At 46.6% G+C, this 24538-nt stretch overlaps 1 protein-coding gene across 1 annotated transcript in view; it reads right to left on the bottom strand.

Moving 5' to 3' along the window:
* Positions 1 to 4930: 4930 nt before the first annotated feature.
* Mthfd1l (methylenetetrahydrofolate dehydrogenase (NADP+ dependent) 1 like) overlaps positions 4931 to 24538 on the bottom strand; it is a 179172-nt gene continuing 159564 nt past the window's right edge. Inside the window, exons 27-28 of the mRNA XM_041680308.1 lie at positions 12115 to 12235; positions 4931 to 5403 (exon numbers count right to left, since the gene is read on the bottom strand). Coding sequence (XP_041536242.1) covers positions 12146 to 12235 — 90 coding nt within the window. The 3' untranslated portion in view covers positions 4931 to 5403; positions 12115 to 12145. The remainder of the gene's footprint in view (positions 5404 to 12114; positions 12236 to 24538) is intronic.

The raw sequence follows: 24538 nt of genomic DNA, 5'->3' as shown, positions 1-24538 counted from the left end.
TGCTGGTTTTGCTAGGTTAGAATCGGGTTTCTTTTTCCTTTTTTTCTTTTTCTTTTTCTTTTTTTTTTTTTTGGTTACTTTTGTGTGTTGAGTGAGAACACACTGTGGTGGGCAAAGGTCCTGAGTGAGGCAGAGAAATTGGAGGGCCACAATGTTTTGTTTTTTACCCTTAAAACTTGTATACTGGGCTGGGGAGATAGCTTAGCACTGACTGCTCTTCCAGAGGACAAGGATTCAATTCCCAGCATCCACATGGCAGCTCACAACTGTCTGTAACTCCAGTTCCAGGGGATCCGACATCCATGGCAAAAGACCAATGAACATAAAATAAAATAATATATATATACATACATTTACATACATACATACATACATACACACACACATATAAACTTGTGTACTAAATGACTACTGTGAGTTTTCTTCCCCCCTCAGCTCCACCCTTGCCCCTTCCTTTCCTCTGACAGGGTCTTGCTATGTAGCTCAGTTTGGCCTTGGGCTTTCCAGTCTCTGTTTTCTTTTTTGGTTTTTCAAGACAGGGTTTCTTTGTGTAAACCTGGCTGTCTTGGAACTAGGCCTGTAGACCAGGCTGGCCTTGAACTTAGAGACTTAACTTGCCTTTGCCTCCAGAGTGCTGGGGTTGAAGGTACGTGCCATCACTACCCTGCTTATAATTTTACTTTTTATCAAACATCATATATATGTACATACATACTGTATACACAGTAAATAGTCTGACCCTCTATTTCAACGCACAAGGACCAGATCAAAGTGTTAGGCAGATCTAGCCCCTTAGACAATTGGTCTTGGTGTTGTTACTGGGCATGTAGCTTAGTGGTACGGTGCTTGCCTAGCACACAGGAAGTTCCGGGTTCAATCCCCAATTCTGTAAAACTAAAAAAAATAAAACAACCCCCAAAACAACTAACTCTTCCCCCAACAACACTCCATTCTTTGGGTTCAGAATATTTACAGCTCTCTGAACTGGTGATCTGAAACGCGAAGTCAGCCTATACCAGCTACAGCGTAGACCCAGAGCAGGGGCGGCCATTCCTCCGGAGAACCTCTGTACAGCTTCGCAGTCAGGGCAGTCGGTCCAGGCTGGGCGGCTGAGGCGTCTCCTGCAGCGTGCGGTTGCTTTTTGTCAAGAGACCCTATCTGTCACTTTTGCCTCTCAGGGCTCAAAATTGTCAGAAACCAGAACCTGCTGCAGACTGCTCTCCCTGGACCTGCTTGGCTCCTTGGCCTGCATCCTTACCTCCTTGCTCTGCCTGTGGGTCCCCCTTCCTGGGTCCACCCCCTGCTGCTCCCAGCTCTGGCCCAGCTCGGCACTCCCCACAAGGCCTCCCACCATCCTTGGCTCCCCGCCTCCCTAATTATTTAGCGCTGAACTGGGTTTTTCTGTCCATCTGTAGTTAGCTGTGCATGAGCCCTTCCTGTCACTACTGTTTATATATATATTTACAGATACTTCAAATGATCTGTTCTAATGATGAGCTAGGTAGCCACGAATAATTTAAAAATAATTTCTTTTTGGCTTTGGGCATAATCTCTGCACTCCCATTTTGAGGTTGGAGGGTATTTGATCGTCAGGAAACTCATATTTTCAAATGGGGTCCTAAAGGCACCGTCCAACACTCGGCAGGAGGGGCAGTTACACAGACTGCTCTTCCTCTGGTCCCTGTAAACTCCTCTGGCTCCAAACTCCATGCTGAAATTGGAAGGCATTTGTCTAGTTGGCTCGTCCTTAACCCAGGAGAGCCTGCGTGTTCTCTCACTGTGCCTGTCTCTGCTTTTTGTCTGGTACACATCGTCTCTATCAAGGCGGGAGGCTCATCAGGAGGCCGACGTAGAGGAGAATTATCAGGCCTCGTACAATTACCGAGGAAGAAAAATTCTTAATTGTAAAACTTTGCCAAGCGCACATTCATTAAATGTCTCTGCTCTTAAGCACACTCGCAAATGGAATCAGGCTGATGGGCTTGAGAAATCGCCTCTTCGCCGTCTTTAAAGCAAACCACGTTGGCAACGTGATGTATGACTGAAAATATTAACGGGCTTTGAACTCTTGGGGTCCTTTCGCATAAACAGAGATGCCCACACAGGGCTGCATAAACACATGACATTTGTGTTGATACGCTGGGCCGAGGTCTGCGGTTCTGACCGCGCGCTGAGAAATATTTAAGTTGAGCTGATTTGTTACATAAACACTGTAACCTCAGGCAAGGGCAGAGCGATCACACTGCTCTCCTCTGAGCCGGACGGTCCTAAAACAGAGATGGGGCGCAGGCCATTTTTGGAACAGATCTGCCTTTCTTGTCATCTTAACTGTGAGATGAATGTCTGACAACAGGTCTGAGCGTTTGGGTCTGGAAAGCCGGTCAAGAGGCCCAGCTAGACTGCTTTGGAAAGCCTAACCACAAAGTGAACTCAAAGCCTGGAGGGCATCCTCTGGCTGGTACGTGCAAGGCCTTGCCTCCAGATCCAGCCTCAGTTTGACCAGCTCCTGCTACGCCCACTTCATGGCTTCTCCAACATTTCTGGGGAGCCCCTCCTCAGCCCTCTTCCCCTTTTATCCTCCAAGCTGTGTTGATGTCTAGTCTGAGTGGGTACTCGGCTCTCGGTGGCTTGTTAGACAAGGTTCAGGGATGTGAGCAACGGATGACCTCATTTTCTCCTTTGCTGTCAAATGAACCTTCCTAAGAGGTCATATAAATAAACTTGGAGCTGGGTGGGGCCAGGCCTGGAAGGCAGGGACAGGAGAATCTCAAGTTACAGGCCAGCCTGGTCTACATAATGAATCTACACAGGGAGACCCCATGTCAAAAACATGGGAAAGAATTAAACTGGGTGTGGGGCAGGGGGTTGAGAATCAAAGGAAGAAAGGCAATGGGCGGGGGAGAGCCGAGCTGCTTGGCTCGGAAGGGGAGGGAGGCCTTGATAGGACTGAAATAGGGACATTTATCAGAGGGGTGGTACTGGGCCAGAGACTGCTGCCATCAATGGTCATTCAGCCTTTCAAGGAGTATTTATTTAGACCTCCTGTGTGTTTAGCATTGTGCTGGCCCAGTGATGATACAAAGGTAGAGGTCAGGTTAATTCTTAATCTTTAGCTTGGAGAGTAATAATTTAGTAAATGTGTTAAAACACGGTCTTTAGGAGCAACCCATGGTCGGACAGATTACAAAAAATGAGAGGAAAGCGTCACTTAACAGATGAAAGCAAACTTAGCATGAATGTACTGGGCCTGACCAATTAGTACAGCCTCACTGAGCAGACCACTAGAATACCCAGAACCTTGGACTCAAGGAAGCGATGCTAGATTTGGAGGCTGCACCCTGGACCTGGGCAGCTGCGTACCTTGGGCTTACGGGTGTGCGGAGGAAGGAGAACATGAGGACCCAGCTCACAAAGCTGAGCTCACGGGAAGGTAATGTAGCTAAGTATTTGATTTGGTGTTCATCTTGAAGGCTAAACTGCGGCCTTGTTCTAATTCATGACATCTTTTCTATATACTTTTCTTTCTTCTGTTTCAGGAAGCAAGTACTTAACTGAGTTGTTAAGAAAGGGCCCAGCCATGGTCATGGTGAACAGCCCCTTGGAAAATCCATCTCTGAGCCTGTTTTCCATGCATGTCCTCTGTTCAGAACATGGAGTGTCTGTCATGGTACCCCACAAACAGGTGACAAGGGGTGGGGATCCGACCCTTCAGGAACAGGCACAGTTTAGATCATCTTGATCCTTCTGCGATGTCCCATGTTGGTTGCCCAGGCCTGTGGACACTAACCTGCTTTTAGGAAATTCGTGAGTCACAGACATTTTGCTTAGCTCTTGAACGAGACTCCAAACTGTTTTCCCACATTGGAGATTAGATCACTAACCTCTTACCCTTGTGACTAAATTCCTGACAAAGGAACCTAAGGACGAAAGGGATTTATTCTGGCTTATGGTTTAAGAGAACACAGTCCATATAGTGGGGCAGGCATGGCAGGCATACGGTGAGGGAGCCCGTGGCTGCCTGCGACTCCTTAACTCTGAGCTCACAATGAGCTACTGTTCCTGAGTGCATCCAGTGGAGAACTTAGCATCGCATAGGTTTAAGGACCGAGGACACAGGGAAAGTGCGAATGCAGAGAGGTGGACTCCCCAAAAAAGAGCAGAGACCAGGAAGGGCACCTTAGAATCACTAAGCTAAATTGCACTTGGGAAAGGCACTCTGAATGGGCTTTTTAGCTTTCAAACAATGTTTTGGAACAAGCTAAACTGTGCATAAAGGCACTTTACGGGCCAAGCAGGGTCACTGGAGTGGGCATCCTAAGGGCACACAGGAAGCATCCTGCAGGATGTGCCCCGGGTTGTTTAGGATATTTATGGTGGCAAGTTTACTTATACTGCTTAGGGGACAATTACTTCTTGTTTGTTTCTGAATCCTTGGTTTTGTTTTAAGTTTTACATAATTTTATATTATTGCAAGGGGGAAAAAAAGGGACAAGGAAGGGTCAAAAAGTAGGGAACAGGCCATAGAACATTCTCTACTTTGCATTCAGTTGGACCAAAGGGAAAATATTTGCCAATCACCTGACCTTTAAGAGGCACTCTCTTGCCCCGTGGGCCCAGAAAGCTGAATGGCCATTGCCATTCATTCATGGTGGAAGAAGCTTCATAAGCTTGTATTAGGTAAGTGACTGCCCTGAGACCTGAAAGTCATGCAGACAGTGCACCTCGTTCCAAGAGGCCTGCCGACCTTCCACGGTCGAAGAGTTTAGCTGCCCAGACATTTCTCTCCCTGTGACAGTTTCCTTGTCGTTTACAAGGTGCCGACCGCACTTGCAATTTCCTCCACAAATCTGCCAGGTGACAATCCCACCAGAGTCCCATGGACAGTGACATCCGGGAGAACGGTTTTACTCGGCATTGAACACTGGTTGGGTGGTTTTCTAGAAACATTTTTATTTTCAGTTCAAAGACAAAAATAAAGATACAGCTTAGCAGTAGAAGCTGTGCAAGCCGAGGCCTGGCATCCCATTCCATCACGGGGGAGGAGGGGAAAAGGAGAATAGAAAAGACAAAAGAGGAAACTCCACAGAGGAAAACATTAGCTTCTAGTTCACACTCTGGTAATCCTCCAGTCCCTGTAAAATAAACACTCCAAAGTATAAGCAGCAGAAACGGTGTAAACTCTATAGGCACCGAGAGTAACTTTGCTTCTTCCAGCTGAGGCGCAGGTCCTTCCGCTGAGCATGGCTTGGCCGGGAACGATCCATCTCGCAGGAGGAAGCAGTCTTTGGCCGCTCTCACGCTTTCTCCAGCATTGCGTAACAAGCAGGTTTCAAAACTCGCTTTCTTCTCCAACTGCAGCAAAAAGGCAAGGAGACTTTTTTTCCCCTCTTTTGTTTGAAGAGCCTAAAAAAACAAAGAGAAGTGTCTCAGAGCCTAATCGCCTCTTTCTCTGGTGTTAAACTCTTACTTATGCCATAGTTAGAAAGAAAATCCAAGAGTAGAGAAATGACTCCATTCAGAAGCCAAGGCTGGGATGCTTAGGTGGGATGTGTCCCGTGTGAGAAATGAGAATCAGGGCAGAGACAGGCGCATCCCGGAGCTCACTGACCAGCCACTCTTAGTGTGTTCCGGCTCAGCAGGAGATTGTCAAAACTGGTCCAGCACCTGGAGCGTGAGATCCAAGGATGTCTTCTAGCCCCCATGCATTGCATGTATATTTGCACATAAGTGTGCCCCTAATAAACATGGACCCCACACATATGCACACCTATATTTGCACATAAGTGTGCCCCTAATAAACATGGACCCCACACATATGCACATGTATATTTGCACATAAGTGTGTCCCTAATAAACACGGACCCCACACATATGCACACGGAGAATCAGACGTAGCACCCCATAACTATGAGTCAGTGCCGTACTACATGGTAACCCCTGAACTTCCCAAGACAGTCCAGAAATTCCACAACTTGCAGATTTTGGATCTGCATAATATGTGGCATCCTGGGGCTGTTACAGTCTTTAGATGAGCAATAGACCCAGGACATTTGAGGATTCGTTGCCTTCTTTCAAAAAAGAACTGTTATGATTTTTGGGAGATCTTGAATTCTCTAACATTTAAAAAATGTATTTATTTATTTTTGATAGAGTTTTCTCTATCCCAGGCTGGCCTTGAGGTTAGTATGTAGTCTAGGCCTGCCTTCCAATCATCTGCCTCCACCTCTCAAACGGTGGGGTTACAGACATGGACCCCATGCCCAGCTCTTTGCAGTCTTGCAGAGAAAGAACGTGATGAGACTATATTTGAAAAACAATAACTAAGCAAAACATCTAAGTCCCAGAAGAAAACATGGTCCCACTCCAGGAAAAATGTAAATGCCAGTATGTAGCCTTTCATCTGAGTTTATACACGGAGGGATTTATTTGTGGGCCAAAGGAGTTCATTCTGCTGAAATCGGGTAGTTTTGCCTCCCACAGATAACTGAGCAGTCTGGAGACACGGGAGATGTCCGGGCGGGGTAAAGACAGAAGACAGTGATGGAGAGGAGGACGAAACTTCAAATACCCCCCAACATCAGAGTCCAAGTCAGGGGAGTAAACAGAAACCAGAAACACAGCAAGCATAACAAACATGAATGGAAAGAAAACACGGCATGTGAGGAGGGCTGTCTGCTAAAGCCGCTGGCTCTTTCCTCAGAGACACAGCAGCCTCACTGGGGAGACAGAGAGTCCAGGGGAGGGGAGGCACTGCTGGGCAGAGGAGGGGGACCTCTGTGGGCTGGAGATAGATGCCCTCGGTGTGGTAAGAATTTCCTGGTTGCTGAGGTGAGAAATGGACACTGGTTGGCTAGCCGCTGAATTTGTGTCCTATGGCTTTGTGTACAGAGAAGAGTCTCTGTTCCACATTTTTTTCTCTTTGTGAGAGATGTGATCAATGTGTAGCCCAAGCCTGAACTTGCAACCTGCCTGCCTCCTCAGGATTTGGATTACAGGCATGCACCGCGAACATCTGACATGGTCCCACGTGTAAGGAAAGCTGAAGGGTTGGCAAAAACACGCAAAGTCTAATTATAAATGGGAACGAGGGTGGGGGCAACAGCTAAGGTGAAGATGTAAAAATGAATTATTATTTATTCTGAATGGAGGAAGAACCTTGGAAGGTGATCCACTGGGAACATAGTTTAGAAGATGAATATATGAAAAACATCCCGCCTCCTGATGCTGAAGATTGATCTTGGGGTCTTGCTCATGCTAGGCAAATGTTCTACCATTGATCCACATCCCCAGTCCAAAATTCATATGTGAAATAGTCTATTTCAGTAAGTGTGTTGTGCCCCCAAGTTCCCTTTGGGGGGGATTAAGAAGGTCACAGCTGGTGCCTAAGCTAGATAAGGAAGACTCTTCACAGTCATCAGATGGCAGAAAGGAGGAAATAGCCAGGGCTGCTATTATCTTGGATACCTGCCTGCAAGAGGGGGAAAGAAAAGGTGTGTGCTCACTGCAGTGGTGGAGCAAAAGACAATATTCCCAAATTCAAATCACAGGGCTGAGGTCCTCCTCTAGGGTCCCCTTTGATGCGGTAGTTGGGGTTGAACAGGTCTGCCCACGGAAAGGCATGCATGCGGCCAGCTGACACAAGAGTAGTCTGATCAGTAAGCATCTCGGGCATTTTCTGCCGTCTATTAGGGAAGAAACGAGCTTGGGCAACTCTAGAAAAGAAACTTCTGGCAAAACACTGGTGTTCACAGCAGAACCAGAGTGGACCCCAGCGTGTACTAAACAGTGCTCAGCGGATTGGAGGGAGGGTACCTGGGTCTTCCAGGAAGTCTGCTAGACTTTATTGGCGGAGCATTTGTAGGCTTAGAAATACAATAAAGGCTGAGAACGAGAAGCCGGTAGATGAGAGAGAAGCATCCCCTGCAACACAAACCCGGTGAAGCAGACAACTGAAACACAGGGTGGATTTCACGAGGCCAAAACTTATTAGAAAGATTTCTATTTAGTGACATCCAGAAGAATGAGTCATGCCTCAGGTTAACAATAGCAAGAGAACTCCGGGGAAGTCTTGCGACAAAGGGGGCTGGGCTCAAGCCCTGGTGACTCTTGGAATCACACGTTCATGTTCAGTCTCACGATGTTTCCTGGGTGGAAAATGAGGGAGGCAGGAAAGGCGAGAAAGGGGTGGAAGGAAGGTAGTCATTAGCTCATCTTCGTCCCCGGTGGGGCACAGCTGCAAGTCCCCTCTGTATTCCTTGAAGGACGGTGACGCTGCCCTGCTGCTGAAAGTCCAGAACGACCTGTGGCAATAAAGTGTGCCGACAATATTCTCGATACTGGAGCCTTGTCCAAGATGAAACGCTTTTAATTTTTTTCCCCATACATCCTCAACAGCTACAGACCCGTGGGTATAGAGAGAAGTGGTACTGGACTGCCACAGCGGAGAGGAACGGGAAGCAGGGACGATATTTACAGGAGCCACGGAGAGGGAGTGGTTATCTGTAGAAAGCTTTTATCTGAGGACACCAGATCCGTTTTCAATTGTTCCAGCAGGGTCAAAAGATGGGGTTTGAACTACTGCCCAGCGAGCCTAGAATGGTATTAAGCCATTTCACAAAACAGCAGCCTTGGATAAAGGAGAAGCAATGCCATTCAAGGAGAGGGTGAGGTAAGAGACGGTCCCATTGCTGTGGTCCTATTACACCCAGTTTCGATAAATTTCGAGCTCAGAGTTGAATACCCAAGCACTTATCTTTGGTTATTTTAAAAATAGCCCACATTTACTCACCAGCAGATACCATCTTCTGGAATGGGCCTAAGTAGATGTAGGGAATGGGGTGTCAGGACTGGGTCACACTGTGAGCTGGCTTATCTGGGTTGGATCTTGGCTTCCGTAGCCATGAGCTGTGCAGTGTGTTGACCTCTCTGGGTCTGTGCGGTCACAGCCCTGAAACATCATACCTCACTGGCTGGACCTCTCTGTGCTCGTCGACTGGTGTGGTAAAACGACACACACTAGCTACGATGACAGAAGCCCTGTGCAGTGGGGATGCACACTGCCCTCAGACACTTCCTCTCTGTGACCACGTGCAGAGGACCGATCTTCCTGAAGCCTCTGTAGTTTATACTAGGACAACCCTGCTGTAGATGTGGGGACTGCCATTGAGAGGTGCTGAGCAGAGTATCTGGCATGTCAGAAGGTCATTACCACAGACCCCTGTTCCATTTTAATTACGCATTTTAAAATTCAGCGCATGTGCATGAGTGCGTGCGTGTGTGTGTATGTGTGTGTACGTGTGTGTCCATCTGTCCATCCATCCCAGTTTGTCCACAGAGAGATAAGCAGATCTCCCTGGAGCTAGAGTTACAAGTGGTTGTGAGCCCCTCCAGTACAGGTGCTGGGAACCAAACGTGAGTCCTCTGCAAGAGCAGCAATGCTCTCAAACAGCGAGCCATTCCTCCAATTCCTTACACGTTAGTTTCTGATAGGCTCTTGTTCAGCCCAGGGTTACCTGGGACTCACTATGTAGACAAGATGACCTTGAAATCCTGATCCTTCTGCCCCTACTTCCAAAATGTTGGGATTAACATCTAGAGCCACCATTCCCGGATTACCTCATCTTCAGATAAAATCTGAGGGGCTTTCCAGGGAACATCTAGGCTAAGCCACAAGAAATTTATTTAGGTGTATGCATTGGTATAGCCAAGGGCAGCACATCCCTGGCATTACCTCAGTCTTAATTTATTATTATTACTATTATTATTATTATTGTGGCATTGGGCTCATATGATCTACTTTGAAAACAAATGAAAACTGACCAAAAGTCAGGAAAAAATATTATACATCAAAGGTGAGAGACTCAAATGACATATATGTACCATATAGGGTTTGCGACGTGAAAGAAATTAGGACAAGGTTCAACTTTTGGTTTAAAAGGAACAATACCGTTATTTTCCCGAGGCCTAGCTGGGAACTCCAACACAGAGCACTGCACAACAGAAGACTGAAATAGCACTGTTGCCAAAGGTCAAGCCCATGGGCTCCTTTGTTAAACCATTCATCTGATGTCATCCTGGGGGGCGGGGAGTGTTCTTTGTTCAGGATGAAGAAGATCAAACAGGCGGCCACGGTTGACATTTCCCACTTCTCAGCCACAAACACACACAGGCACCAAAGTACCACCCATAGCATGGAGCCAGCTATCCCACACCTCAGCTCAATATGAGTCCATTTAAGAGGCTCCTTACTTTTCTCACCAGAGCCCAGGTCATAATCATCCAATTAAAAAAAATGTATAGGAAAGAAAACCAAAATCAAAACCAAATGAGGCACCTCTCAAAACACCAAAGGGGGCTTTGCAAACATGGGTGCCTGAGATCGATCCTCAAAGCCTACACAGAGGAATTTCCAGGTATAGGGGTATGTGTTTGTAATCCCAGGGTTGAAGAGGTAGAGGCAGGAGGATTCTTGGGACTCTCTGGCCACCCAGGATAGTTTACTTGGCAGGCTTCTGGTTGGTGGGAAAACCTATCTAAAATTAAACAACAACAGCAACACTCTGGCTAGCTCCCGAGCAGGACTCCTGAGGTTGTCCTTTCATTTCCACAAGCACACGAGTTCACCCCCAGACATCAGCGCCCCCAAACCCATAAAATGGTTAGATATTAGTGCTGAACTCCAAAGAGTTGGGAATTCTGCATCCTGTGTAGGGTCCTAACTCAGAGGTGTTGAAGGATATTTGGGTCAAACGAGTCCACCCAAAGGCCCAGAACATGGTGTTATGCCAAGAAGGATGGGTTCTAGGCTAAAGAAGAGAGTTGAGAGAAAGTTTGGGGAACCCTGGGAATATGGTGAGAACACATTGATATATGGATGTAAAGGGAAACCCCAAAACCTTTACAACTTCTGCCTGGGAGTTCTGGGCAGGAATGTTGGAAGTATGATCATTTTCTTTAGAGGGGCAGCCAAGCCAGAAGCCAGAAGGTATTGTTTCACCACTGAGGGATGTACAGCAATAAGGCCCATATCCCCCAGCCCTGAGAGGTCTAAAAAGCTCTACTCTCTTAAACTGAAGGGTCAGAGTCCAGAAAGGTTTCTAATATCTTGTGTCTCAAGGAAGACCTGTTATCCATTGTATGTGGCTTTCCAGAGGGAGAAGATCCCAACCATAGTCAAGAGTTGAATTGTGTTCTCCCAAAAGTATGTAGGAATCCTGCCCCTGGACACCTGTGACAGTGACCCCGCGACTGCATTTGAAAGCAGGGTTTTTGGCAGAATAATCAAGTTAAGATAATGTTTTTAATCTGAGCCTGACTCTAATTGCCTGGGGTCCTTAGGAAAAGAGGACAAAGTACTAGCCTAGCACTTGGGAGGGAGAGGCAGGAGAGTCATGAGTTCAAGCCAGCCTGGGCTATTTAGTGAGTTCTCATCTCAAAAACCAAAAATAACCCAAAATTACCGCCAACACATGCACATATAAACTAAAAAAGAAGAAAAGAAAGGGGGGGGGGTGTGATTGGGAGAAAAAGAGAACCCAGAAGGCCAGAAGCACAGAAAGAGAAGGTACAGAAAACCGAAGAGGCAGAGGTAGTAGGGACACAATGACATGGTGATGGAAGATGCCATGGCATCCCTCAGAGGGAGCAGCACACCTGCTCAGTTGACACCCTGACCCTGAACTTCCAGCCTGTACGACAGCAGTTCACAGCTCTATTCTAACCCACGCAGTCCGTGGTACTTTGGTATGGCATCCCTGAGAAATAAACCCAAGATTTCCTTAACACAGCTGGAACTCTGTACCAAGATGTGTGGTAGTAAGGGAGGAAATTAGTCTTAAATGACAGTAGACGCTGGCCATTCTTAGGACAAGAAGTACTTCAATCAAGTTCATAACCAGAGATGGCATGATCTAACTTCTACCAGACTCAAGCCCAGGTACATTGGGGACATGTCTACTTTTGAGAGGGGATCCAAGTCATAGGCAGCTTTTAGGTACGAACTTGTGGTGACCTAGGAAACAAGTTACTTACTCGATCACGCTTATAATAAACATGAAAAACACAACACAAGAAAGCGTTTGAGTTGACTGCAAGACCCAAGTCACAGCAACCCACCTGGCTCAGGTCCTGTGGGTGTGTCGTTCCATCAGAACAAGCCTTTCACCTGCTCGGATTCTGTGTCAAGGTCTATATCATAAAAGCAGGGCCGGGTGGGCAGTCCTGGCATCGTGCTCATCTGGAAGAGAAAACAGAGCATCGCTCATGAGCCAAGTCCACAAAGTGATTAATCACGGCGCTGTTCACTTGAAGACATACACCAACTGCACAGTTCATGACAGCCCTGCAGAACACCAGGTTGTGGACACAGGCAGGCCCGTCAGCTTGGCCCCTGCCTTCACTCTGCAAGGAAACCAAATACAGAAAGCATAGGACACCTCCTCCAAAATGTAGCCCATTTACCCTCCCGGGTGGTCCCACAGGACGGAGCAACCACCATCGAGTCTCAAAGCTTATTTTTCTAAGTCAAATTTGCATACAGAACTTGAGATCAATGCCCCCTCACCAACCATCAAGGACTTTTGTCAAAGCTAAAGCCTGTGGGTGCAGCACAGACCCCACCCTCCAGACACCTGGTGAACTGGCTTCCCTTCCAACAGGGACTCCTGTGTGACGCTTTGCCCTGGGCACACAGCTGAGTGTGTTCCCCCTTCTACTCTTTCAGTCACCTCCGCAAGAGGCGTGTTTATTATTTCCATGACATGGGCAGTGAGATCTAGAGAGGGGAAACTACACGTCCAAGGTTGCACAGGTAATACGCGCCACACAACCTTTGGACGTGGCTGCTCATGTTCCATGTTTCTGTGTCATCGCCTTGGAGCGGCACTTGTATTTTACACTGAGGACAGCCAGCTTCATCCAGCTTCCAGCACCTTCTGAAGTAGATCCTGCTTTCTCCTCACTTTACAGTCTTTTTTGTTTGTTTGGGGGTGGAGGTTGGTGGGGCCTGTTTTTTTTTTTTTTTTCAAAGAGGGTCTCAGGTAGCCCAGGCTGACCTTGAACTCCTGATCTTCCTGTGACTAATCTCCCAAGTCCTCAGGTTACAGGCCAAGGGCCACCAGGCCTAGCAAGGTGAGAGGATAGCAAGCTACAAAGGTAAGTGCTCTAGGGGATGGCTAGCTAGGGGAGGAATGTGGTTCTTTCCTGCTTTGCTGAGCTGAGACCTTCAGCACTGTCATTTTGTCCCCTTCAGCAAAAGGCCTTGGCATACTAAGAGAGAAGGCAGGTACCCCATTCACACACTGCTCCCACGATCTGTGCTGCCCGTCAGAGGGTTCGGGAATTCTCGTTATGATATAACAGGCACACGTCTTCCAACTGCATTACAGGCAGAGGCAACATCTGGTTCCTGGCTCTTCAGAGGCCATCTTACCTGTCCCTGTTCCTAGACACTCTTCATGAGACAACGCAGTGATGGGTTAGCACCCACCTGCCTGCCTCTTCCCATCTCTCATCAGCTCTTTGCAGAGAGCTACAGAAGCTGGAATGGAGTTCCTACCCCCTGCTCCCCTCTCTTACTCCTGACCCCCCATTTAGAAACTCTTCTCAGCCAGAGCCCTAGGAGCCTGGTGGAAATTCAAAGCCATAGACTGGGTGGGCACCTGGCACCACAAGACTCCAGGGGACACAGACCATGACTTGGAAAAGCAAGTTTTACGTGGTGCCCACAGTTCCTGTTTCCCCTTCAGCTCAGAAGGGTTTAACACCTCAAATGCTATCTCCCCTTGATCTGCTGCTGCCCAGGTGGGGAGCCAATAATGCCACCCCCCAGTCCTCACTGACCACTCCCTGCCCTGCTGGCCCTGGAGTGTGGCAGCGGGGAGATTGAGGCAGAACAAGGAGAAGGAGCAACAGTGCGGTGCTAGCTGGTCCAGGACACTGTTGTCACCCACACAGGACTCTAACGCAAGTGTCTCATGGTGACAGACGTCTTAGCGAAATTGGGGTTCAATTTGTCACACACCAGTGGGCCATCCCATTCTGGCTCTCAGATGGTAAACTGAGGGTAAGCTTGGATACTTGATTTAGTGACTGGGGACCTGCTGTATTTGTTTATCTTACCTGCTTAAGAGGGAGGCTCCTAGCATGGAGCTGACGTTTCCCTGGTTACTACTGTGCTTCTCTACCGACAGGAGGCTGTGGGAGGGAAGCTATGCTTGCTGTTTGTGCTGGGACAGCCAGCACAAGCCATTCATACATGCACGCCTGCAGGTGTCGGAGTAACGTTGTGCCAAGGATTCAATAATAACTTCCCTATAAGGCGCATTGCAATGGGCGCTCTGTGGTCCTTGTAGAAAGAAAGTATTCCAAGGTGCCTCTATCATCTGTGGGCTCCAGACTTGGAGACGGACGACACCAGGCTGACTAGGCTTGATCATGCTGGCCACAGTGTTACTGCTCCATCTCTGGGTCAAAGGCATCCCTTGCAGGGAAGTACCCCTGGAGACGCGATGGCAGTTGTTCCCAAGACTGCCGCTCTCCTTACTAACAGCTGGCAAAGCTCAGAGTCACTTGAGGGGACAAAATTTAAGAAGACCCTATAAAGGAAGTGTATTTGGGACCATGTGATAAAGTTACCAACCACAGTGTCTAAGGTAAATAAGGAGAATCTCCCCTCACCTCCTGCTTGTTAAAGACTGTTTCTATAAGGGGTGTGGCTTATTCTCCATGCACTCTCAGATGGTGGAGGACCAAGACCTTCAAGGCAGAATAGGAGCCTCTGGTTCCTAGAGCCAGAGATATGGGTGGCCGCATGTCTTCTGGTCATTCTAATTCTGTCATAATCCTGGGACAAAAACCTAGCCAAGCTATTAAGCGACAGGAAGTGAGAGCTGTCTTTCTTCCATTTTTCAGCTTATTTCATTGAAGTGGGAGAGTTTTTGACACGGGTGCAATGCCAAGAGTCCCACATTCCTTTCCAAGGATGCAGCAATCACTTCTGAGAATCGAGACTGCTCATTTGGGACAAGGGACAGCAGACCAGAAACCACAGGATCTGCAGTGAGAGATTCTCAGACCTGTGGATAAACAGCCATGTCCACTCTTCCTGCTGAGGAAGCACAACGTATAGTTATGTTACCAAGACCGTGAACACTCGCACCAAGTGCAGAGTGTGGCTCCCAGACCAGACTCTGCAAAGTGCTACAGAAGAAAGAGAGAGAGAGAAAAAAAAGGAGAGCCCTGGGAATCGACCGCTGGCCGCAGGCCTGGGGTCAGTGGGGCTCTGTGCTAACTCTGTGCTCCTGCCTAAAATAGCCAAGGAGCTGCTAAATCAAAGTTCCTGCCATGTCACTTTAATGGCTTCTTGTGCAAAGACTGAAAAAAAAAAGCCTTTTGTCTTCAGGGCCCTGTTTTTTTTTTTTCTTTTCCGAGACAAGATTTCTCTGTAGCTTTGGAGCCTGTCCTGGAACTAGCGTTGTAGTGTAGGCTGGCCTCGAATTCACATTCACAGAGATCCACCTGCCTCTGCCTCCTGAGTGCTGGGATTAAAGGTGTGCACCACTACTACCAGGCAACCCTGATTTTAACTATAGCTAATCTCCCAAATCTTTTCTGACAATGAGAAACCTCACTTTCTGTCAACAATGTTTAGAAATGTACATTAGGGCTGTCAGGATGGCTCAGTGGTGCTTGCTGCCAAGCCTGGTGACTCACATCTGTCTAGACCTCTAGTTCCAGGGGATCTGATATTCTCTTTCTGGCCTCCATGAGCACTTGGGTATAGTCATACATGCAGACAAAATATATACATAAAGTTAATGTCTGCTTAAGACTGGTGTTAGCAGCCAGTCATGGTGACACACATTTTTAATCCTGGCACTCAAGAGACAGAGGCAGGCGGATCTCTGTGAGTTCGAGGCCAACCTGGGCTATGTAGTGAGCTCTAGGAAAGACAGGACTACATAGAGAAACCCTGGCTAAAAATAACAAAAAACAAAAAACACCCCCACCCTCAAACAGAACAACCCCCTCCCCAAACACAAAAAGAATGGTGTTGGCTTATAGTCAGTCGGACCAGAACCTTTGCAAAGATCGTCTTTTGGAACAAGGCACTGCAGGGAGTCACAATACCTTCCGACTGTAAAACACAAGCATTTCTAAAGTGGTACGAATAGAATAAGTACCCAGATCTTCCAGCCACTCTTCCTAGACCAGGCGTGGATTATTCACACCGATTTTAGGAATCGGTGAAGAGTTCTTACTTGCACGGCCTCACTGAAGAATTACCTACACAGTCAGTTAAAATCTTCTGGGCCGGGGTGTGACTTAGTAGCAAAGTGCTGACATAATATACTCAAGGGTTCAGGTTTGACTGCACCCAAAATCTTTGGGAAGCTGGAGGAATTATAGTTATACCTGGAATGTCGATTTGCTAACTAATTCTAGAGCAGTGGTTCTCAATCTGTGGGTTGAGAACCCACCTTTGGGGTGGGGGGTGCCATAGCCGATATCCTGCATATCAGATGTTTATATTACAATTCATAACAGTAGCAGAATTACAGTTATGACGTAGCAACAAAATAATTTTATGGTTGGGGGTGGTTCACTGCAACAGGAACTGTATTAAAGGGTAGAAGCATTAGGAAGGTTGAGAACCACTGCTCTAGAGGGTTAGCAAAATTCAAGGAAGAGAGTTCTAAGGCAAGGCATTGACTAGCTAGCTGGTCCATCTTCACGCGAATGCTCTGTTAGGTCTATTCCCCCAGAGAAACACAGAGATCACTAGTTATGCGCACTGAGCCATTTTCGTGTGTCTCGTCCCATGTCCTGATGGAGGAAGGTCATTGGCCAATAAAGAAACTGCTTGGCCCTGTGGGTGGAGTAAACAGAACAAAATGCTGGGAGGAAGAGGAAGTGAGGTCAGAGTCGCGACAGCTCTCCTCTCCGGAGCAGACGCCTGGGAGAGACGCCATGCCCCGCTCCCGGGATGAAGCTCCGACCCAGGATGGACATGGGCTAGAATCTTCCTGGTAAGCGCACCTTGGGGTGCCATACACAGATGATTAGACATGGGCTAAATTAATATGTGAGAATTAGCCTAGAAGAGAATGGGCCAAACAGTGTTTAAAAGAATACAGTGTCCGTGTAATTATTTCGGGGCATAAGCTAGCCGGGTAGGCGGCCGGGGTGTTGGGGACGCAGCCCCGCCGCCGCCCTTATTACTTCAATGTCCCACTGGGTTTCTATAGAGGTCCTTGTCGTTTTCCTCATGTCATCGCCACCGCCATTCCTGAACTCCTCGGCAGCCCTGCAGTAGTTGGAGGATGACTGTCTTTCCTCCATCCCTCTATAGATGCAGAGAGAGATGCAGTGATGCTCAGTGCAGTTGTGCCGCGCTCCTGGTACCAATGAGAAGGATCGGTGAGGACCTTGTCTCTAGATGGGTCAGCAGTCTATCTGAAGGGGCAGTAGCTATAGGAACCAGGTCAGGACTGGTGGGAAGGGCTTCTGCTTCACAGAGAGGCATGGCTCTTGGGCAGTTAGCTCACTGAGCTTTCGTCAGTCATAAGTAAATACAGTGCAGCAATGTCTACACTATGGAGATAAAGTAAGAAAAGATTCCAGGCAGGCTACCGGCACAGACTACTCACTTGGTTGTTTTATTATTATCTGTGGAATAAACAACAGCATCCATGAGTACACACACACATACACACACACACACACATGCATGCATGTATGTACTATGCTATAGCACACATGTAGAAGACAGAGAACAATGTGCAGCAATCAAGTCTCTCCTTCTACTACATGGGTTTTGGGCATCAAACTTGGGTTATCAGGCTTGGTGGCAAGAGCCTTTAACCATGATACTATCTGTCCCATTCCTCCCAACTTCAACTGGCTTCCTTGATATCCACAAAGAATACTGCTGGGGACATCATTAGGGGACCATCTTTCTCTGGGTGGATGCCAGAGGTGGAAGATAGGGAAACTTGAAGACCAACTCTATTTAACTCAGCCACAAATTGTGACTCCCTTTTTTGCTCACATATACAAGTATTAAAAATAAGGAGAGGGGCTAGGAGTGTAGCTGAATGGCACAGCTCTTACTTATGCATGAGGACCAGGGTTCAATCCTTAGCATCAATCAAGGAGAAGAGAAGAAATAGTAAGGGAACAAGACGGTCAATCCTTGTTCTTTCTAATTTAATTTTTGCCAGAATGAATCACGCATTTGGCTTAAGAGGTTACATCATCCCAGAAGGCTTATAAAAAACGACAAGCTGCCTACCCCAACAGCATTGCTGCTCCCACGAGGAAGACACCATTAACTCTTGGCTGTTCCTTTCTGTGGTATGTGGGCATAAAAATGCCTCCCATAGGCTTGAAGGGTGAGGCATTACTTGAAAGTATTAGGACAGGTGGTCTTGTTGGAGTAGGTGTAGCCTTATTGGAGGAAGTGTGTCACTGGAGTGGGCTTTGAGGTTGCAGAAGCTCAAGCCAGGCCCAGGGCTCACTCTCTCTTCCCTCTGATCCAGATGTAGAACTCTTGGCTCCTCCTGCACCATGTCTGCCTTGATGCTGCCCTGCTTCCCAACACTGTTATAATGGACTAAATCCCAGAAATTGTAAACCAATTGCAATAAAATGCTTTTCCTTTATAAAAGTTGCCATGGTCAAGGTGTCTCTTCACAGCAATAGAAATGCTAAGACACCTTCTTCTTCCTCTGTTAGTTTGGCCTTGCAGATTCAGGCTTTACCCACTGGCTTTCTGATGTAGATATGGAGGACTGAGAGCTCAACATCCCCACACCTGTCTCCTTGGGTCCCTAACTACAGAACTACGTTAGGTCAGGCTGGGTTAGGATTATGTAACTATGCACAGCAAGGCCATCTTTCCATCATGGTTTCTGAAAAGACTACGGTCTGTTTGCCCGAACACTGAGCTCTGTGTGTATCCTACGAGCCTGCAGAGATGCCCCCTTCAGGTTTCTTCCTCACACTCTCTCCCCGCTGCTTTGGGAGATGGGGTCTCTCTCCACACCTGCAGCACGATGACCTGGCTGGCCTGGCTGGCCAGAGCTCAGTTCCTCTTATCTCTGCTTCCTCGGCTCTTGGATGAAGCGCCTGCTTTGCTTTAATGTTAAACATTAACATGCTGTTTAGCTGAATTCCGGGCTCCCCGAGTCATCGTTCCAGTCCTCTAACTCATCTCTTAATGCATTAAAAAAAAAAAAAAAAGATTTTCTCTGGTGCCATCCTTCTGGCATCATCATCTCGGAGGGTTAAGAAAACAAACCCCACAGCGGGCACTTCCTGTTCCACAATCAATGGAGTCTTTCTGCTGTCTGGGTTTCCATTTCCTTGACCCATATTGTACTGGACACACCCATGATGACCCTAGGTGACCCCAGTGCTCCTCCAGCAGCACCCTGAAGGCCATGAGGCTTGCATTCATGATTAGCACACTGAGAGATAGCTTGGCTGGACATAGAGATATCGCTAAGAATTTCGTTCCGGGTGTGGGGACAATGCTCTCCTGTAGTCTAGCCTCCTCGTCACTGCTGAGAAGGTCCATGTGACTGTGACTCTGGGTCAACTATGCACAAATGATTGTTCATTCTCCTGTATGAGTTTTAGCATTCTCTCTGAGCATTGTTCTTTTGTCCTTAGTGATAAGGTACGGTGGTGTGAGTCTATGAATCCATCTTAGTCACCCCTTTGATTAGAAACTCTTTCAATTCTGAGGAGGATTATTTCTTCACAATTTTACCTCTTCCTGTTTGGTTTCAACTGCCTATTCGGAATTTTAATTATTTGAATGTTAGGCTTACTAGATTGTTCCTCTAACAATGTTTTTTTGTTTGTTTGTTTTGAAGCAGGGTTATGCATTATACGTAGCCTAAGCTGACCTTGAACCTAATCCTCCTGCCTTAGCCTCCTGAGTGCTTCCTGTAATTTTTGCAAACCCAACCGCATTATCAAAACAGTTTATTGGCAAACTTGATCTGTAATAAATCGCATATATCCGAATATAAAGTCAAGGTGTACTGCTGTATAAACAAACTGTTGTGGAGGACTCAGTGCAGTGGTAGAGCATTTGCTTAGCATGTTCAAGACCCCAGGTCTGAGTCCCAGCATGCACAGCGAAAAGTTGCTTTGACTATTCATACACAGGTCTTTGCATGGGCATCTACCTTATTCGTTTTTTCAAGTAAATATTATGAATGAAATGGTGTGGTCATATAGTAGGTATATTTAAGTTTTATTTTGCTTTGCTTTTTTTCAATATTGGGGATTGAACTTAAGAGTCTCATAAGGTCAGGCAATAACAATACCTCAGAGTGACACCCCACCCTTTGTCTACACGCTTAATCTTTAAAAAAAAAAAGAACCTACCAACTGTCTTCCAGGTTGCTTATACTACTATAAATTCCTACCAGCAGAGTCTGGAGTTCCAGTTGCCACATCCTCACTAGCATTTGATGTGATGAATCTTTTTAAATTTTAGACATTCTCGCTGGGTTTGTGGCGATGTACGCCTTTAATCCCAACACTCAGGAGGCAAGAGTCAGGTGGATCTCTGTGAGATCAAGTTCCAGGATAGCCAGAACTACACAGAAAAGCCTTGTTATCAAAAAACCAAAATAATAATAATAAAAATCTTAGTCTCACGGTTATGTAGGGGAATCCACTGTGATTCTGATTTGTATTTATTAACTACCACTACTAGTGAACGTTTTAATGAAAAACCCAGGGTTGAAGGGGTCATGGAGAAAAACTGAAGCTTGGCACCAGGGTTGGAGTCCCTGGCCATGGGTGAAGGTGTAGCCCCCATTGCAGGGGAGGCTGTCGCCTTTTGGAGATGCCAGGACCTGGCACAGAGAACCAAAGATGGCTGAGGTGTGGAGTGGAGCTGGTCCGACTTAGAAGACAAACTCTGTAAGCTCCAGACAGCAAAGCCAGAACAGCAGAGCTGCCCAGGGCCTGTGGAGTCCTGAGACCGTGAGCGAATCCCACACGCAGACAGAGTTACACGTTTGGAACTACACGATTGGATTTTGGTTTTGCATAACTGATTATTTTGATGTCCTGGTTTTCCTTGTTTGGAGTAAAAATGTGTTTAATTTGTCTTTCATTTTACATGGACTCTCAGTTAAAGAGATTTTTGGATATTTTAAAGCTACATCAAACTCTTAAAGTGTTTGAATTTTTAAAGGACTGTGGACATTTAAAGCTCCACTATGCTTTATATTGTAATATTTCCAAGCAATAAACAAGAGAGGAAAAATTATGGTTTAGAAAAGTGATTCGTTTGTGTGTGTGACGTTAACAAGGGATGGACTTATGACAGCTCATCTTGGCTGTCAACTCCACACAAATGAAGAGTCACCCAGGAGGAGGAAGCTTCAACTGAAGAATCGCCCACATCTGGTTAGCCTGTGGCCGCACACGTGAGGCATTCTAATTGACTATTGATGCAGGAGAGCCCAACCTCTTTAGGAGGTACCATTCCTAGGTAGGTTGGCCAGGGATGTGTGAGAAAAAGAGCTGAGCAAAGCAGAGGGAAAGAGGGAGGGAGTTAGTAAGCAGTGGCCCTCCATGGTCCTCCAGGGGACCCTATACATTCTTCTCGCCACCACAGGCACCAGGCACGGATGTAACACAAGAGATCCATGCAGGCAAAACCCCCGTATAACATAAAAATAAAACTAAAGGTTGATTGATGGGGGAGGGGTGGCACACACCTTTAATCCCAGCACACAGGCAGGTGGGTCTGGCAGGTCTGGGCTACAGAGCCTGCTCCTCACGAAGAAACCCTATCCACAAAACCAGAACCAAATAAACAAAAGAGAAATCAGACAAACACTTCAAAAAATGATCTCTACATTGAGAATTCCCTTTCGCTCCAGAGTACACGTCCTTACGGGGCAGATAACTGGCAAGTACATGCTATCACCGGAGCCTGCTTGGTTTCCACACACTTGGAGATTGCCCAGATACCTTTCAGTCTTGACTTCTCATTTAATTCCATTGCGGTTACTGAACAAACTTGGTGTGATCTGAATCCTTTATAATTTATTGAGACCAGTTCTGTGGCTCAGAACGTTGCCAATCTTGGCACATGTTCTACGCACATTTGCAAGGAATTTGCGCTCTGCTGCTGCTGCTGGGTGGAGTGTCCTCGAGATGCCAATTAGGCCAAGCGCCTATTGTAGAATGTTCTAGCCTTCTACATCTTCATTGGCTTTAGTCTATTTGTACTGAGAGGGGATTGAGACTTTCTGACTCTGTTTGTGGATTTGCCCATTTTCCCCCATGGCTCTCCTGCCCTTCATTTTACTGAGACTTTTATTTTGTCCTACAAACACAAGATTATTATGTCGATTGACGCAACTGCAACTTTAAACACATTTGTATTGTGTGTCTGATTTGTGTACATGGGTGGTGTGTGTGTGTGTGTGTGTGTGTGTGTGTGTATGGGGGTATGTATGTAACAGAGCGCATATGCATGCCAGTGGACAACCTCGGGCATTGGTCCTCACCTTCCACCCCTTTGAGATACTGCTGTTCAGCACTGCGTAAGTCAGGACCCTGTGCACAGGACACTGTGTAAGACGAAACAGCTGGCCCTCAAGCTTCTGGAGATGGTCCACTCTCCATCTCACTGACAGAGCACCGAGAGAACAGAAGTTCTGGGTCCAGATTTAGATGAGTTTTTGGGTTTGAACTTAGACACTCACACTTGTCCCTCCGCACTGAGCCATCTCTCTCAGACTCTCTTCGCTGGTGTTCCACAGCTCTGGCTACTTTCTCATTAGCATTCAGTTTTCCCACTGCCCTGGTTGATTTAACCCACAGTGGTCTTTCCTCGCTTGCAGTTTCTTTCCCCAAGTTTTCAGTCACTCATGGCAAACATGGTTAAAAATTACGGCGCAATATGGCAAGATCTGCGGAGAGAGTCCACATTCGTGTAACGTAAAAAAAGGTTTCTATCTACCAGTGCTCTGCTTCAGTGTTAAGTTTGTGCATCACGTATGTGCCTGGTGCCTGTGGAATCTGGAAGAGAGCATCAGATCCCCTGGAACTACAGCCACAAAAAGTTGTGAGCCATCACACGGTGCTAGGAATCGAACCTGATCCCCTGCAAGAGCAGTCAGTGTTCTGATTGTTGTTTTCAATGTCTCTTTCTACAAGTTATAACATTTATAAAACTAATGGGTTAATTTCAGTTGGCTTTCTTCAGCATATGACATGTTCCTATTTTTTTTCAGACTTCGTAATTTTGGATTGAATGCCGCAGGTTTTATTTTGTTGTTTATTCATTGTTTTTATGTTTGTTTACTGAAAACTTAAATCACATGTATGTATGCATGCGTGCATGTATGTATGTATGTATGTATGCATATATGTATGTATGTATGCATGCGTATGGCAGCCAGAGGACAAACTGGGGACTTGGTTCTCTCCTTCTACCATGTGGGTCCCAAAGGCTAAGTTCAGGCTGTGCGGCTGGTCTGCAGGCTACTTTACTGTTGGCGTCACCTCACTGGCCCAGATATATATTCTTATATTCTTTGTGGGACAGTTATTTTAGTTGCTCCCGCACAGATTGACCTTTCTGGGTTTTGCCTTTAATCTCTGTTAGAGAGAACTGGAGTTATGTTTAGTCTGGGATTCATTTTATCCTCACTACTAAGGCAAGACGTTTTACTATTGTGACAATTCTGTCCTCTTCCTGCCTTTGTAGTAGCCACACGTGATTCCTTTAATTCTTCCGGGCGGCCCCTCTCTCGGCTTTAGGTAGTTTTTTCATACATGCACTGATTATACTGTCTTGAATGATGCAGGAAGGCCCTCTGAGATATGCACATTTTCCTCTCAGATACTCCATCATGCAGATGCTAGTTGCCTTGATTTTCTTGAAGGGACATCCTCTCTGTGTCCTCAATGAAGGGACAAGCTGAGCTTCTGTTCTCTGGGATTCCTCTCCTTTCAGACACTAGAATGGAACCTTTTTCTAGACAACAGCCAGGACCATCAGCTCTGGGGACCTGCTTTCTGGCTTCCTATTTCTTGGCGATCAGGGTTTTATCCCAGCTGACACCCAGTGTCTTAAGTATTATTTTTCATAACTTCTTCCAGCTTTCCCATTATTTCAAGGAGAGGCTCAATTTAATCCTGCAACTCCATCTTCCCAGCAGGCAATGTACCCTGAAGAGTGTTATTTCTCATTAAGTGAGATAACATTGTCTTACAAATGAGTGTGTAAATTTTATAAGCTCACGGAGCCTTTCAAGTTAACTACAATTCCACCCACCAATTAGAGAGCAATGCTATAAGAAACATGATATCCTGGGGAATTCGATTCTAAGATAAGGAACAAAATTACATTAATAAGATTCACAAGGCAACACCCAACTAATATATAAAACAAACACAGGAAAAGCAAATTTTTTTCACATAAAATGTTTGTAATACTTAGAACAGGGCACGAGAGCATCTGTATTTAAAATGTAGTTTAGTATAGTATGTA

This window comes from Microtus oregoni, unplaced genomic scaffold (assembly GCF_018167655.1).
Source record: "Microtus oregoni isolate MIOR12 unplaced genomic scaffold, Mior012 000033F_ref0000390, whole genome shotgun sequence".
NCBI lineage: Eukaryota > Metazoa > Chordata > Mammalia > Rodentia > Cricetidae > Microtus > Microtus oregoni.
The sequence above is the reverse complement of the archived record's forward strand: the minus strand, read 5'-3'. Positions and strand labels throughout refer to the sequence as shown.